The sequence below is a fragment of the Tilletiopsis washingtonensis genome (assembly GCF_003144115.1).
Source record: "Tilletiopsis washingtonensis strain MCA 4186 unplaced genomic scaffold FA09scaffold_1, whole genome shotgun sequence".
NCBI classification, from domain to species: Eukaryota; Fungi; Basidiomycota; class Exobasidiomycetes; order Entylomatales; genus Tilletiopsis; species Tilletiopsis washingtonensis.
The window spans coordinates 578,509-591,453 of record NW_020311998.1 but is presented as its reverse complement, the minus strand read 5'-3'; the positions used below and the strand labels follow the sequence as shown (position 1 = coordinate 591,453).

General features: G+C 67.0%; 5 protein-coding genes across 5 annotated transcripts; 3 read left to right on the top strand and 2 right to left on the bottom strand.

The window, feature by feature from the left end:
• Positions 1 to 1,154: 1,154 nt before the first annotated feature.
• FA09DRAFT_327212 (SFT2-domain-containing protein) lies at positions 1,155 to 2,857 on the top strand. The gene is made up of 6 exons (XM_025741315.1): positions 1,155 to 1,378; positions 1,431 to 1,596; positions 1,659 to 1,805; positions 2,064 to 2,138; positions 2,217 to 2,327; positions 2,390 to 2,857. The coding sequence occupies exons 1-6, from the start codon at positions 1,171 to 1,173 to the stop codon at positions 2,472 to 2,474; spliced, it is 792 nt and encodes a 263-aa protein (XP_025601542.1). The 5' UTR covers positions 1,155 to 1,170; the 3' UTR covers positions 2,475 to 2,857.
• Positions 2,858 to 3,091: 234 nt separating this feature from the next.
• Positions 3,092 to 4,351, top strand: FA09DRAFT_342113 (anti-silence-domain-containing protein). Its single transcript, XM_025744528.1, has 5 exons — positions 3,092 to 3,189; positions 3,247 to 3,290; positions 3,345 to 3,488; positions 3,796 to 4,051; positions 4,107 to 4,351. Exons 1-5 carry the CDS (start codon positions 3,176 to 3,178, stop codon positions 4,258 to 4,260), a joined length of 612 nt encoding a protein of 203 aa, XP_025601541.1. The 5' UTR covers positions 3,092 to 3,175; the 3' UTR covers positions 4,261 to 4,351.
• Positions 4,352 to 4,544: 193 nt separating this feature from the next.
• On the bottom strand, positions 4,545 to 6,467 carry FA09DRAFT_327210 (MFS general substrate transporter). The gene is made up of 5 exons (XM_025741314.1): positions 6,356 to 6,467; positions 6,237 to 6,305; positions 5,914 to 6,180; positions 5,487 to 5,860; positions 4,545 to 5,430 (listed from the first exon to the last, which is right to left on the bottom strand). The coding sequence occupies exons 1-5, from the start codon at positions 6,447 to 6,449 to the stop codon at positions 4,705 to 4,707; spliced, it is 1,530 nt and encodes a 509-aa protein (XP_025601540.1). The 5' UTR covers positions 6,450 to 6,467; the 3' UTR covers positions 4,545 to 4,704.
• Positions 6,468 to 8,494: 2,027 nt separating this feature from the next.
• On the bottom strand, positions 8,495 to 11,510 carry FA09DRAFT_8059 (hypothetical protein). Its single transcript, XM_025745839.1, has 3 exons — positions 11,264 to 11,510; positions 10,438 to 11,197; positions 8,495 to 10,374 (listed from the first exon to the last, which is right to left on the bottom strand). The coding sequence occupies exons 1-3, from the start codon at positions 11,337 to 11,339 to the stop codon at positions 8,562 to 8,564; spliced, it is 2,649 nt and encodes an 882-aa protein (XP_025601539.1). The 5' UTR covers positions 11,340 to 11,510; the 3' UTR covers positions 8,495 to 8,561.
• On the top strand, positions 11,415 to 12,644 carry FA09DRAFT_8069 (hypothetical protein). The gene has a single exon (XM_025745841.1). It carries the CDS (start codon positions 11,683 to 11,685, stop codon positions 12,526 to 12,528), a length of 846 nt encoding a protein of 281 aa, XP_025601538.1. The 5' UTR covers positions 11,415 to 11,682; the 3' UTR covers positions 12,529 to 12,644.
• Positions 12,645 to 12,945: the final 301 nt, after the last annotated feature.

Here is a 12,945-nt window from a genome sequence, read left to right as displayed (position 1 = left end):
AATCTAGATCGAGCCTTCATTTGGAGCCGGAACACTTCTGAGGGTTCTAGGGCTCACCTGGGGAGTGTTTAGAGGGGTTGAGAGCTGAAAACGAAGGAAAAGACGCGTGTCAGCGCGAGATTCGCCGACGACGAGGCGTGGGAATCGCTGCTGCTGCTGCCAAGCATCGCACGGCGACGATGAGAGAGAGATGGAAGCTCAGAGGTCATGTGTTTGGCTATGTAGGTCGAGTCATCAAGGTGCAATTGCAGACTGGGGCGACAACTGGTCTCATCAAGGCTGGTCTCTCTCTCTCGTGGGCGCCGAGCAGCATGCAAGCAGGCAGCAGCGACCAGCAGGTCCCACAGCAGCGGAGGCAGCAGCAGCAGCGAGAAAGGAGACTATACTCACCGGTGCGAAAGGAGCCAACGCGCCAAAGAGAGAGGCGCGAAGGCGGCGTCAGCGATTCCGTCGTGCTCCGCCGCCCGCGCAGCCAAGACCAGTGAAGCGAGAAGGGGAGAAGGAGAGACAGAAGGGAGAGGAAGGAGAGGAAGGAAAATGTGGGCGCCCTGGTCTGCTCGCCTTCACCCCGCGCGCACCCAATCCTCAGCAGCCGGTCCTGGACGGAGAGCGCGAAGCTCTTCACATCTCTGGCATGTTGCCGAGTCCCGCCCCGAGGGGGCAAGGGCGCACGCAGAGCGATTAGACGACGAGCTCAGCTCCCAAGAGACGTCGCCGCACCATCCAGGGAAATGGCACGGCCCGTCGAAACCTCCTGTAATAAGCGAGGTCCGACGGCAAGGTCGGTCTTGGAGACGGGAACGCGCAAGCTCCACGGGAGAAGAAGCGTGCGAGTTTTTATGTCTAAAGCGAGGGAGAGAGGTGAGCTAGGCAACAAAGAGGGCAGAGCAGATGGAACGCACCTCCGAGGATATTTTGTTCGAGAGGGAAGGAGCGGCTGCCGACGAGGCATGCGTCTTGAGGGCCTCTCGCAGCGGCGCTCGAGCGCAGAGAAAGCTCGGCGCGGCGGCTGCACGTGAGGCGCGCGGCGGCGGCGCCGAACCTTCTCGCGCACCAGCCCGCTCTCACGCCCACCTGGCGCACGGCGCAGCCAACACACTTGCTGCCCGCGTGGAGGGCCGGACTGCGCATCCAGCGTCCCCTCCACCACAGCATCCTCTTTCTCCCTCGATGCTCCCGCCCATCTCCATCTGCCTCCTCATCGTCGTCACTCTGCACACTGCCTATCTCATTGCTCAAGATCCCCTCCCTCCGCCCAACAGCTCTGCGCCCTCGTCGCAGGTCAAGGGCCTCTACTACGACCGCAGGCTCGACAGCATGGCCAACAACATCAATGCGCCCAGCGCGGCCGAGGGCGGGTTCCGGAGCCAGCTGAACGGTGGGCGCTTCACATCTTTATGCTCTCGCTCGTCGCTGACGCCGCACCGCAGGCTTCAGATGGGCACAGGGCCGCACCGACGACAGTGCGGCCGCACCGGCGGGACAGGGCAGCTGGCTCAGCGGCGTAGGCAGCAGCTTGTCGGGCTACGTGCCGCTGCGGAGCGATCAGCGCACCAACGAGGAGGAGGCATACATCTCGCTTTCTCGCTGGGAACGGTGAGTGCGCCCCGCTCTCACTTCGCCTCCCTGGGCTGCGCTGATGCAAAGCGCCCGCGCAGACTGCTTGGTTTCCTGGCGTGCCTGGCAGGGTCAGCGACGTGCTTCCTCCTCGCGTTCCTGTACCTCATCAACCCGATTACGTTTGTCACGCGGCCGGACAAGTTCCCACTGGCGTTCAGTCTGGGAAGCGTGCTGTTTATGATCGGGTGAGTCCGCGCTGCCAGGAAGGAAGGGAGGGCGAGGGGGGCGCCTGAAGGAGGTCGGGTCGATTGCTGCCAGACGCAGACGCAAGACGCAAGACGTTCCGCCTGTCGTGCGCCACACGGTGTGCAGCCCTGTCGCAGCGAGTACTGGGCCTCACTCGCGCTGTGTGTAGTGGTGCAGCGCTATGACAGCTCGGCTCCTTGCGCCGCGGCCTTGCTGTGTCGCTTCTGACCCTTGCCATTGCTGACCTTCTTCCTCAGCTTCTCGGTCCTGACCGGTCCGTTGGCGCATTTCAAGCACCTCACGTCCAAGGAGCGGTTGCCTTTCACCTTCTCGTACGTCTTGCTCTCCGCCCCTTGCGATGGACCACGGAGTGTCTCTGCCGCAGCTGACCCGCTCTTCGCTCGACGCAGCTACTTCACCTCGCTCGGTCTGACCATCTACTTCGCTCTCGGTCCGCGCTGGAAGTTGGCCACGCTGCTCGCTGCTGCTGTACAGCTCTGTGCACTTGCTGCGTATCTCGCGTGAGTGGCTGCCCGTCCCCACTGCGCCTTCTCTCAGCTGATGCCTGCTCGCCTCGGCACAGACAATACATGCCAGGCGGCATCACGACGCTGCGCTATGGTGGCAGCATGCTGTTGCGCGGCGGCGCCAGTCTGCTGCCGTTCTGAGGGGAAGAGCAGTGATCTATAGGGCTTGCATACGTCACTCGCTGGGATGTCTTCTCTCTCTCGCTCTTCTCCTTTGCTCGCTTCGAGACAAGCCTAAAGCACGCGCCATTACTATGCGCTCTCTCGGTCGATGTGATGCTTGGCGACGGCGTGAGAGTCATGCACGCGGGATGCGGTCTGGGCTCGGCGCGTGCGCGTCCACATGACGAGCTCGCTCTGCGCTCCGCCTGCGACATCCAGGCTGCAGTGTGCCTCGCGCAAGGGCCAGACCAGCAGGTTCGTCTCACCGTCACACCGAGGCGAGCGCTCGCACGCATGCCTCCGCTTGTTCAGAGGCGGCTTCGCCTTCATACAACGGTCCTCTCAAGGTCCTCTCAAGTCGTCAGTTTGATTGAACGTGAACGTGGTGCGGAGTATGAGTGAGGCGCACTTACGCCAGACGGCGGCGGGATGGCGCACGGCGCACGCGACGCGCCCAAAAACACTTAACGCGTCGACGCGTGTGGCGCGGCCCGAGCACAGGCAGCACAACGAGGCGGCGCAGCGGCGCCGAGGCGACCGCCAGCGGTGTCTCTCCACAACACCACACCACCTCGCGTCTCGCAGCACCTGTCACACCTCTCACACATACTTGCACCGCTCCTCTTGCTCTCGCCGCATCGCCCACCGCACTCAGCGCATACACCCGCCACGCCGCAGCCATGTCCGTCGTTCAGTGAGTGTCGTCTCGTGCGTGCAGGGTGCCACCTCTCTTGCTCACACCTGCTCGCAGCTTGCAGAACATCACCATCCTCAATGACAAGGCCGCCTTCTCAGGTGCGTCTCCTCTGCACATCTCCCTCTCACCCACCCGCTGACTCCATCGCGCAGACCCGTACATCTTCAAGATCACCTTCGAGTGCATCTCGCCGCTCGAGGACGACATTGAGTGGAAGCTCATCTACGTCGGCAGCGCCGAGAGCACCAAGTTCGACCAGGAGCTCGACAACTGCATGGTCGGGCCTGTGCCGGTCGGTGAGTGCGCCGCAGGGCTTTGGAAGAGGAGTGACGGGTGGAGAGAGGCGAGTGGGTGCGGAGCGGCTCAGCGCGTGCAGTGTCAGCGACCCCGCAGGGATGGAGCATCGAGAGGCAGCACTGCAGAGCTGGGCGCAGCGTTTCGTCGCTTCGCTTCGAGGAAGCAGGGCTGTGTGCGTGCGCAGCGCAGTGCCGCTGCGTGCAGCGGGCTCTGAACCTGCATGCTCGGCCGGCCTTGCAGCTCTCCATTGTCACCTTGTCGCTCTCTTCTCTGTCGTCTGTCACGCTGACCCTGTCTCTGCTGCAGGTGTGAACTCATTCGAATTTGAGGCAGAGGCGCCCTCGCGGGACAAGATCCCAGAGGAGGACCTGCTGGGCGTCACTGTCATCCTGCTCACGGGCTCGTACCGCGACGCCGAGTTCATCCGCGTGGGCTACTACGTCAACAACGCGTACGACAGCGAGGAGCTGCGCGAGAACCCGCCGGCGCAGGTGGACCTGAGCCGCGTGCGGAGAGAGGTGCTGGTCAGCAAGCCGCGCGTCACGCGCTTCAACATCAAGTGGTGCGTCGCAGAGGCTCGCGCTGCCTGTCCTATGGCTGACACTTCTTGCTCACAGGGATGAGGAGGCGACGCCGGCCAGTGCTGCGCAATCGAGCCAGATCGGCTCGTCCGACGCCCCGGCAGCTGTGCCGCCGCCGGCGCCCACACACAGCGGCGCAGGCGAGGCGCAGTCAGGGAGCAGCAGCAGCTTCGCTCCGGTCGCAGTGTAGTCGTCCTCAGCATCTTTCCGTCGCTCGGCAGGGATGCTCCGCTGCCCGGCGCTTGTCACTGGCCCAATCAATGCTTCACTAGTGTCTCACGTGGCGATCGGCTTCCAGTCTGCGCCTCAGTCGCACGTGTCCGAGCGACGGAGTACAAGCTCACGACAGCGCTCTGACCGGGCGCAAAGGGCAGAGAAGCACACCGTGACAAGAACACATCCGCAGTCTCAGTCAGCAGACGCAGGCCAGCACCGCATAGACAGCACATCGGCACAGCACAGACAGCAGAGCGACACAGCAGAGACGATGGTATTCCGCGACACGCAGCAGGCGGCGGGAGGGCGTACAGATGCGGGTCGTGACGTGAGGGAGCACCGGGAGCGTGGGTCATGAGACGTGGAACAGGTGAGGTGGGAGAGAGAGAGAGAGAATAGAGACGGTCGAGCCATGCGCTCAGGCCTTCTTGACGCTGCCCTGCTCCGAGCCGAGGTGCTTGTCGCCGACGTGCTCGGCGTCGCTGCCGCGCTCGATCTCGTCGGCGTTGTGCGCCGTGGCAGCCTGCGGCACGGGCGCCGTCGTGTCCCACTCGGCGCCGCGGTACTCCTTGCCGAAGATGACGACGCAGGTGAGGTAGGCGCACACGACGCCGAGCAGGATGCCCGACACGGTGGCGTAGTCGGGAATCGTCGTCGGGTTCTTGGCGCTGACGGGCTGCGCGGGGTTGAAGCGCGGGTTCGCCAGGCGCAGGTTGTCGCCGCCCGTCGCCTCGATCTGCGACGAGGCCGACGAGACCATGTTGCCGATCTGGTACGCCACGCCGGGGAACGTCGCGCGGAACGCCGGCGGCGAGATCTCGCTCAGGTAGATGGGCACCACGCCCCACGCGCCCTGCACGCCGAACTGCACGAAGAACGCCGAAGCAGCAAGCGCGCTGAAGCTGTGGGGCAAGATCCAGGCGGGAATGAGGGCGCCGGTGGTGATGACGAACATGACGATCGTGAGGCGGCGGCCGAGGTACTGCGAGATGTAGCCGGCCAGCGTGCCGCCGACGATGGCGCCGCAGTTGCCGATGATGGTGGCCTTGGACGCGAGGTTCTTGGCGTGGGCAGACGGCAGGTAGGCCAGCTTCGTGCTCTCGATGAGCGTCGGGTAGAGGTCCTGCGACGAGTGGCTCAGGAACTGCGGGCGGAGGGTGGTCAGCTGCGTGTCCCAAGAGAGCAGCCTGTTGCACTCACGTTAAAGCCCGTCATGAGCAGGATGCCGTAGATGACGCGCGGCCAGTTGAGGCGCAGCATCTCCTTGGTCTCGCGCACGAAGACCTTGCCCTTGCCCTCGGCACCGCCCTTGAGGCGGCGCTCCTCCTTGACGCGCTCGAAGAGGGCGCTCTCGGGCAGCACGGCGCGCACGAGGGCGGCAAAGACGGAGAGGCCGGCGCCCAGGTAGAAGAGGTTGCGCCAGTTGTTCGTCTTGGCGATCCACGTGAGGTTGACCGAGGCGGCGAGCAGGTAGCCGACGGCGTAGCCCTGCTGCAGGATGCCCGAGAAGAGGCCGCGCGGCGCCGCAGGCATGTTCTCGAGCGCCGTGGCGGTGGCCATGCCCCAGATGCCGCCTGTGGAGAGGTGTGAGCTGCGGCGGCGGCGGCGCGCTGCTGTCTGCACTCACCCATGCCGATGCCGAAGAGGCAGCGCACAGCCAGGAACTGCGGGAACGTCTGCACGAAGCCCGTGCCGAGCGACAGCACGCCGATGAGGACGAGGTTGCCCACCAGCGGCCACTTGCGGCCGTAGCGGTCGGAGATGAGGCCCGCGACGACGGCGCCGAGGGAGCGGAAGAGGAGCGTGAGGGTGATCGACGTGGTGATGTCGTGCGCCTCCTTGCCGAACTGCACGGCGAGGCGCGTCACGGAGAGCGAGACGCTGAAGAAGTCCCCTGGCGCGCGAGGTGTGAGATCGAGGCTCAATGACCATGCGCTGCAGCACACTCACAGGCATCGATCGTCCAGGCCAGCCAGCCGCTGAAGAACCACGCCGCCTCGAGGGGCGAGAGCATGGCCGCTGTGAAGAGGTCAGCCAGGCGAAAGGCAGAGCACGACGGCAGCACGCACCGAGCTTGAGCGGGTTGAGCGAGGCGCCGGCGCGTGCGGCGATGCGCTCCTCCTTGGAGGGCAGCTTGAAGAGGCCGTGCGTGAGGTCTTTCATCGTGGGCAGAGAGGCGAGGGGAGTGGATGGAGGGCGGAGGCGGGGTGCCCTCGGCGCACACACGGCGCCCTTTTGAGGGCGAGAGAGGGCAGAGCGCGCTACACACGACCAAGGCACGGGAAGAGCAGGCACTAGGCAGCGGCTAGTGGGCCCTGCGGGGACGGGCGCGAGAGGGGCACGGCCACCGAGCGAGAAGGCGGCAGGCCTTCTGCGGCGCCATCACACGCATGGACGCTGCAGGGGCGCGCCTGCGCTCGCTGGCGCAGAGCAGCATCAGGGCCAAAGTGCCGGCGACTCGCCTGTGCGCCGCCGGGATGGGGCAGGGCGAGAGGGGCGCCGCCGCCAGGCATGACGACCGCTGCACCTGCTGCAAGAGCGCGCGCGCTGCAGCGGCAGGCGCGGCACGGCGCCCGCAAGATGCAGCGCAGCCGCCGGCCTGCGGGCGCGCCGCGGCACTTTGCGCTCGCTCGCCGCCGCGGACCGGCGGCCCGGCGTTGTGCTTGCGGCGGCGCAGCGGCGGTACGGCGTCTGCTGCTCGCGTGTCTGCGAGAGCTCGAGGCCTCTCCTGCGCGCTCCACAAGCGCTGCTGCCGCATGACCGCTGCGACTGCTGCTCCTCTCCCCCGCCCGGCACGCGGCTTTCGCGGAGCCCCACGCGACTCGACCTCCTCGCCCCTCTCGCTGCCGCGCTGACGAGAAGTGCCACTGGGTGGCAAGGCGCAGCAGCTGCTCCTGGTGCGCTCAGAGGCAGGCAGCGAGTGCGCGAGGGCCAGCTCATCTCACTGGCCGGCTCGTCTCTCTCGAGCGATCGCCGCGCAAAGAGCCATCTCTCTCTCGCAGCCTCATCAATGTCAAATTGCCTGCGCTGCCCCCTCGAAGGCAAAAAGGAGGTGCTCCTCGGCCGTGCTCGTCCGCCTTGTGCTGCTTCCTCTCCTGCATCGGCGCAGAAGCGCAGCTGTCGGCGGCCGACGAGGCGAGAGCTCTGCTGCGGCACGCGCATGCAGCCGGTGCAACTCCGCGTGCCGAGCCGCGGCAGAGCGGCGACGGCGCGCTCCGCAGACGCGAGAAGGAGGCCGCTCCGCCTTGCGCGCGGCGGCACCACACCACAGCTGCAGGCCACAAGAACGCCCTCCCGTTGCTGGTAATCGAATTGCCAGAGGGTCACTCAGGCACAGAGCGTTCCGCGCTGCCCCAGATTCGCAGCTGCTCCTCCAGCTGCACCCCAGACGTTCGAGCTCCAAGAGCAAGAGCGAGATGCGCCCCTTGCGTGGGCCCCACATTTCGCTCTTTGCGGCGAACGCTGCGACGGATTCTTGCCCAATCTGATGGCGACGGCAGCGTGAGATGTGCTGCTGGAGGGACCGTCGATCGCCGTCACCTCGACAGCGGGTGCGGTGCACGATGATGGTCCTTGCTGCGTGCTGACAGGGGCCGAGCAGCGCTTCTCAAACTCAACGATGCCCCGCATGCCGCGTGGAGGTCGTGCATCGAATCGCAGCTGCAGCAGCAGAGCCTCGAGGAAGGAGGCGGGGACCCCAAGAGGCGATCACCGCCCTCTCGCGTTGCTCCGGCTCGGGCGTAAGGCGTTCGAAGGGACGCGGCGCTCGCAAGCGCCGGCGACGAGGCCGAGGCGAGACGAGCAGGAGCCGCCGGGCCAACGCTGCGGTGCGGCAGCGGACTTTGCCTTTGCCGCCGCATGCACCGCCCGGGGGCGCCCTGCCGCTGCACCTGCAAGCCTCATCGCGGGGAGCTCCGCTGCTCGGACCGGCAGGCCGGCAAGGCGCGCTGCTGTGTCTTTGTGGCTCTGCCGCGCAGGGCCAGGCCGGGCCGGTCCGGGATGCGGAGGCCCCAGACTGGGCGTGCGGAGCGGCTGGTCGGGGAGGCCGATCTGGCCCTCTGCGCGTCGGCGGTGCTCGAAGCCACCTCCGCACCGCGGGCGTGTCGGCCGACACGAGTGCACGATGACGAGGTGGGATTAGCAAGAGGGCCGGACAATGCGGAGCAGGGTAAAAGGATACAGGGTGGGGCAATGTGGAGAAAGGAGGCGGGGAGCTGAAGCAAAAGGGAAGCGACGTGGTCGCGTGCTGGTAAGGACGGTGAAGCGCAGCGCAAGTTACTGCGCAGCGTACGGGTGTGCGGTGCGGCGCGGAGGCGTAAAGGGCATGTTGGCAGCGTCGGCGTACGGGTGCACCTCGGGCAGCGCCGTCTCGTCGACGTCGAGCGAGTCCTCGCCCATGATGCTGTCCGCGTCGCCAAAGTCGAGCGAGATGCGCACGGCAAGGCCAGAGTGCCGCCGCGGGCTGGCGCGCGAGCCGCCGAAGCGGTCGTAGGGCACGGCCGTCTCGTCGTACTGCGTGTCGGTCGAGGAGCACGGCAGGTCGAGGAACGTGTCGGGCCTCGGCGGCAGCCCGAGGCAGGGCACCGTGGGCGAGTCGTGGCGCACCTGAGCGCTGCTGTCCTCCTGCGTGGTGTTGGAGCTGAGCGACAGGCTGATGAGACTCGGGCGCCGGATGTCCGTCAAGTCGAGAGGGGCCGGGGCAGCCTGCGACTCGTGCACCGCGCCAGTCGAAGAGCAGTGCGAAGCACGCGTGGGCGACGCCGACAGGAGATCCGCAAACGAGGCGCCATCGTCGTTGGCGGCTGCGGCGGGCGCTCCGAAGATCATGCGCTCAAGCGATGAGGGGCTCGAGCGGATGGAGGCGTCGATGCTGGCAGTGGCCTCGGTTGGCGTCGCGACTGGCATCGGCGTCTCTGGCTGGTCCTGGCTCGACTCGGAGCTTCCGGGCGTGGGCGTGAGGAGGCTGGCCATGCGGGTCGGACGCGAGCAAGGGCTGCCATGAGCGCTGGTGTCCAAGCTTGCGCTGAGGCGAGATGGAGCGAGCCACGAGCCGAGCCGCATCGACGAGTAGCGCGAGAGGTTGGCACTGGGCCGCGAGCCAGGAATGGCGACCGGCGAGGCTGACCGTGTGTTCGGCGACGAGATGTTCTGCGAGCGAGCACGGTCCTGCACCGATGCGTAAGGCTTGGACGAGCAGATTGCCCCGGCCTCGGACGAGCTGAGCGTCGGCACCGATGAGCAGAGCGCTGGCGCGACGACCGACGAAGACGAGTCGTCGGCCTCGCTGCTGCAGCGGAAGACGCTGCCGGACGGCGAGGCGCCGCTGCTCGAGGCTCGAGATGCGCCGAGCACGGGGCGCTCGAGCACGACGCCCGAGTCGCGCGAGTTGGAGCGTTGCATGAAGCGACCAGATGCGCGGGAGACGGAGCGGTCGGCGCTTGCGAAAGTCGAGTCGCGAGAGAGCGAGCCGTCGAGAGCCGCGTCCGAAGCCCGCGACGGGCTGCGGTAGGACTCGGACTGCGGCGTCCACGGACGCACGTCGACGGAGACGCTTGGACGATGACCGTTCGAGACGGACCGTCCGGTCTGGTTCGGAGAAGCAGTCGGCCGGATGAACGAGGCGCGGACTTGCTCGGCCGGGCTGCGCAGCGTGCCTGGCGTCATCTTCTGCAGCGAGTCGGTCGAGCGCTGCAGGCCGAGCCGCGACGAGGCGAACGACTTGATCGAGCGGAAGGAGCGCACCGAGCTCGACGAGCGGATCGACTGCGACGATGCATCCGACACGGCATCCATGTCCTGCTGCTCGGTGGCGCGCTGCCGGAAGCGGTCGAACATGTTGCTGCCGCGCCGGCGAGGGATGTCGCGGTAGCTGGATGGCTCGAGGATCTCCTCCTCGAAACAGCTCGACGGCTCAATGTTCTCCTGGCCGAGGCGCTCGTGCATCTCAGCCGCCGTGAACGCGCCTCGCTGAGTCTTGAGTGGCCGCAGGAAGTCAGACTGAACGGGCGACGGTGCCTTGAAGGGGTCGTCCGACGGTGCCAGAGACTCGGCGGGCGTGGACATGCGGTCGTCTGTCGAGCGCTTGTGGCTGATGGATAGAGGCTCAGATATGCGTCCCGACGCCGCAGCGACGCTCCGGCCAGTCACTCACCAGAAGCTCTGCATCGCCCGACTGCTAGCAATGACCTCGCCGCCGGCGAGCAGCAGCTCAGCCCAGCACTCATCCAGCTTGAGTCGGAAGACGTCTGCTTGGCTCTCCCTGCTCGCCGGCAGCGTCGAGCTCTTGTTCAGGAAGGCGGCCGTCTTGAGCACGCGCAGGCCCTTGGCGCGCAGCTTGCCCGTCGGCGAGAGCTCGGCGCTGAGGCGTGCGAGCGTGTTGCGGCGCGGCGCCGAGAGGAGCATGTCGAACGTCGACTGCAGCCGGTCGTCGAGGGCGCTGAGCTCTATCCATGAGCGGTAGACGATGTAGGGCCGGCTCGAGATGCCGCTGTTAGGCGGCGTCATCGGCGCGATGACCGGCGGCGAGGCGCCCAGCGAGCGCGACGGCGACGAGGGCGAGACGAGGCGATAGGGCGCCACCTGCGACGGCGTGACGAGAAAGACGATGGTGCTGGACACGTCGGGCGCGCACGGCTCGCCGAACATGTCGACAAAGTCGACGGTGTGCATCGTCGCGACGGAGAAGCAGCGCTGCGGCGTGTTCATCGGTGCGTCCATCGTCGACGGCTGCTGGCGCGCACTGCTGGTGCTGCGGCCGCGCTGCAGCGGCGAGCCGGACATCATCTGCGGCAGCGAGTCGGGAAAGGGCGAGCGGCGGCCGGGGCTGTCGCGCGCGGCCATTGTGCTGTTCTTGTCCGGCATGGCAATGCTCGACGAGAGATTGGTGACCAGCGGGAGCTTGCCTACGAAGACTGCACGGCGGCGGCGAGGACAAGGTCAGAGATGTAGAAAGTGCGGACCATGCGCGGCCTACATACAGGAGCCTTCGTCGATGTCGCTCCGAGAAGCTGCGCCTTGTGATGGTGGTGCAGGGTAGGTCTGGGCACCGAGCATGGTGCGGGCGGTGGGGTCGCTTCAGCTTGCTGGTGCGGACCGAGTGCGAGGAACGCCCAAAGCATCCTGCTCTTATGACGCCCGCTGATAGTGCTCGGGCTGAGACCGTGGCGTGGGTGGGAGACGCCTGACGGAGTGCGAACAGCTCTCCAGAGGGGTGGCCGGCGCAGGCACACCATGTGATGCAGAGGCACGGATGAGGCGCTTTTTCGCGCGCTGGCCATTAAGCGCAAAGATGGGCGGGCGTCCCTGACTCTGTATCACGTCGCCGCGCCGTCACCCGGCCGAGCACTCTGGCCGACGACGCAGCGTCGGGCACGCACGCAGGTCTCGCGGCTGCGCCATGGCTCGCACTGCGGCCTTGCTCCTGCCCCGCCCTTGCGCCATGGCTGTGCTTCTGCGCCGTGGGCTGTCTCCTCGCACGCTGGCTGGACGTCGGCAGTGGACGCAGCCGGAGCCGCGCCGAGCGCCCGTGCTCCCCTGGCGGCGCTGCTCCTGTGCCGATAGGGCCTCTGCGCCCGCCGCTGCATTGCTCAGCGCATACCCCTGGAGAGTGCTGCATCTCGCTTGCGCGCACAGTGCGGCCACCAGCGTACCGCGCGGCCAGGTGCAGGCGGCGAGCTCGTTCGTCGCAGCGCCCAATCGTGGCTTGCGCACAGGAGCTTTTCACCACCAGATGCGGCCCGCCGAGGCGGCCCTGGATGCGCCACAGCGCCCTCGAGGAGGTCGGCGTCACGCCCACACGGATCGGCGGCGAGGCTCGCGATCGGCTGCTGCGGCAACGTCTTCGTCCAGCCGAGCCCGAGCATCGGATGATACCGTCGAGCTCGACGGGCGCAAGAAGAGGAGCGACATGCGCTGTGTGCGGTGTCTTGACGCCCTCGCGCTGCGGACTACCGCCGAGTTGCTAGGGGCCGCGTCTGCTCCTCGCCGGCGCAGCACAGCGGCAGTGCAGGCGCAGCGGCAGTGCGGGCTGCGAGAGCCGGCGCTCCTCTGCGTCGCTGCCGACCGTCTGCTGCGTGCTGCTGGCCGCCTTCGCCGTGCACCAGCGCAGAGGTGCGGGGCCGTCGATGGCCAGCTTGAGTGTCTTGCGCGCGGAGCCGAGGACATGGCGGAGCAGAGGCAGGCGGCGCGCGCTCGCCTCGCACGCGCCCGATGCGGCGCGCCACGCAGGCACGACGGTGTCTAGGCACGGCGCGCCACAAGTGCTGGCGTCACCGCTTTGTGCCCCTCTCAATGCCCATTCGCTGCACCACTGCTGGCCTGCAGAGTGCCTATTCTGGGCCTGCACTGCGCGCACATGGGCCATGTCGCTCAGGCGCCTGAGCGGCCAGGTGTGGCTGCGAAAATAGATCGGGCACGCGGCGCTGCTCTCCGGCCGGTGCCTGCTCCCAGGGGGCGCCGCAGCGTCACTCAGGGGACAGCATGGCGCAGCGTGCAGTGCTCGTATGGCCAGACAGAACATTCACCTGCATCTGTACCCACGTGCACCCCCTGCACGCTCCCCTTACCGACTCACCCTCGGGCAACGAGCACCCAGGAATGGGGCATGGTGCTCGCTGTACCTCGCGAGGGCGTCGCATGTGCGCGGTCCGAGGAGCTCAAG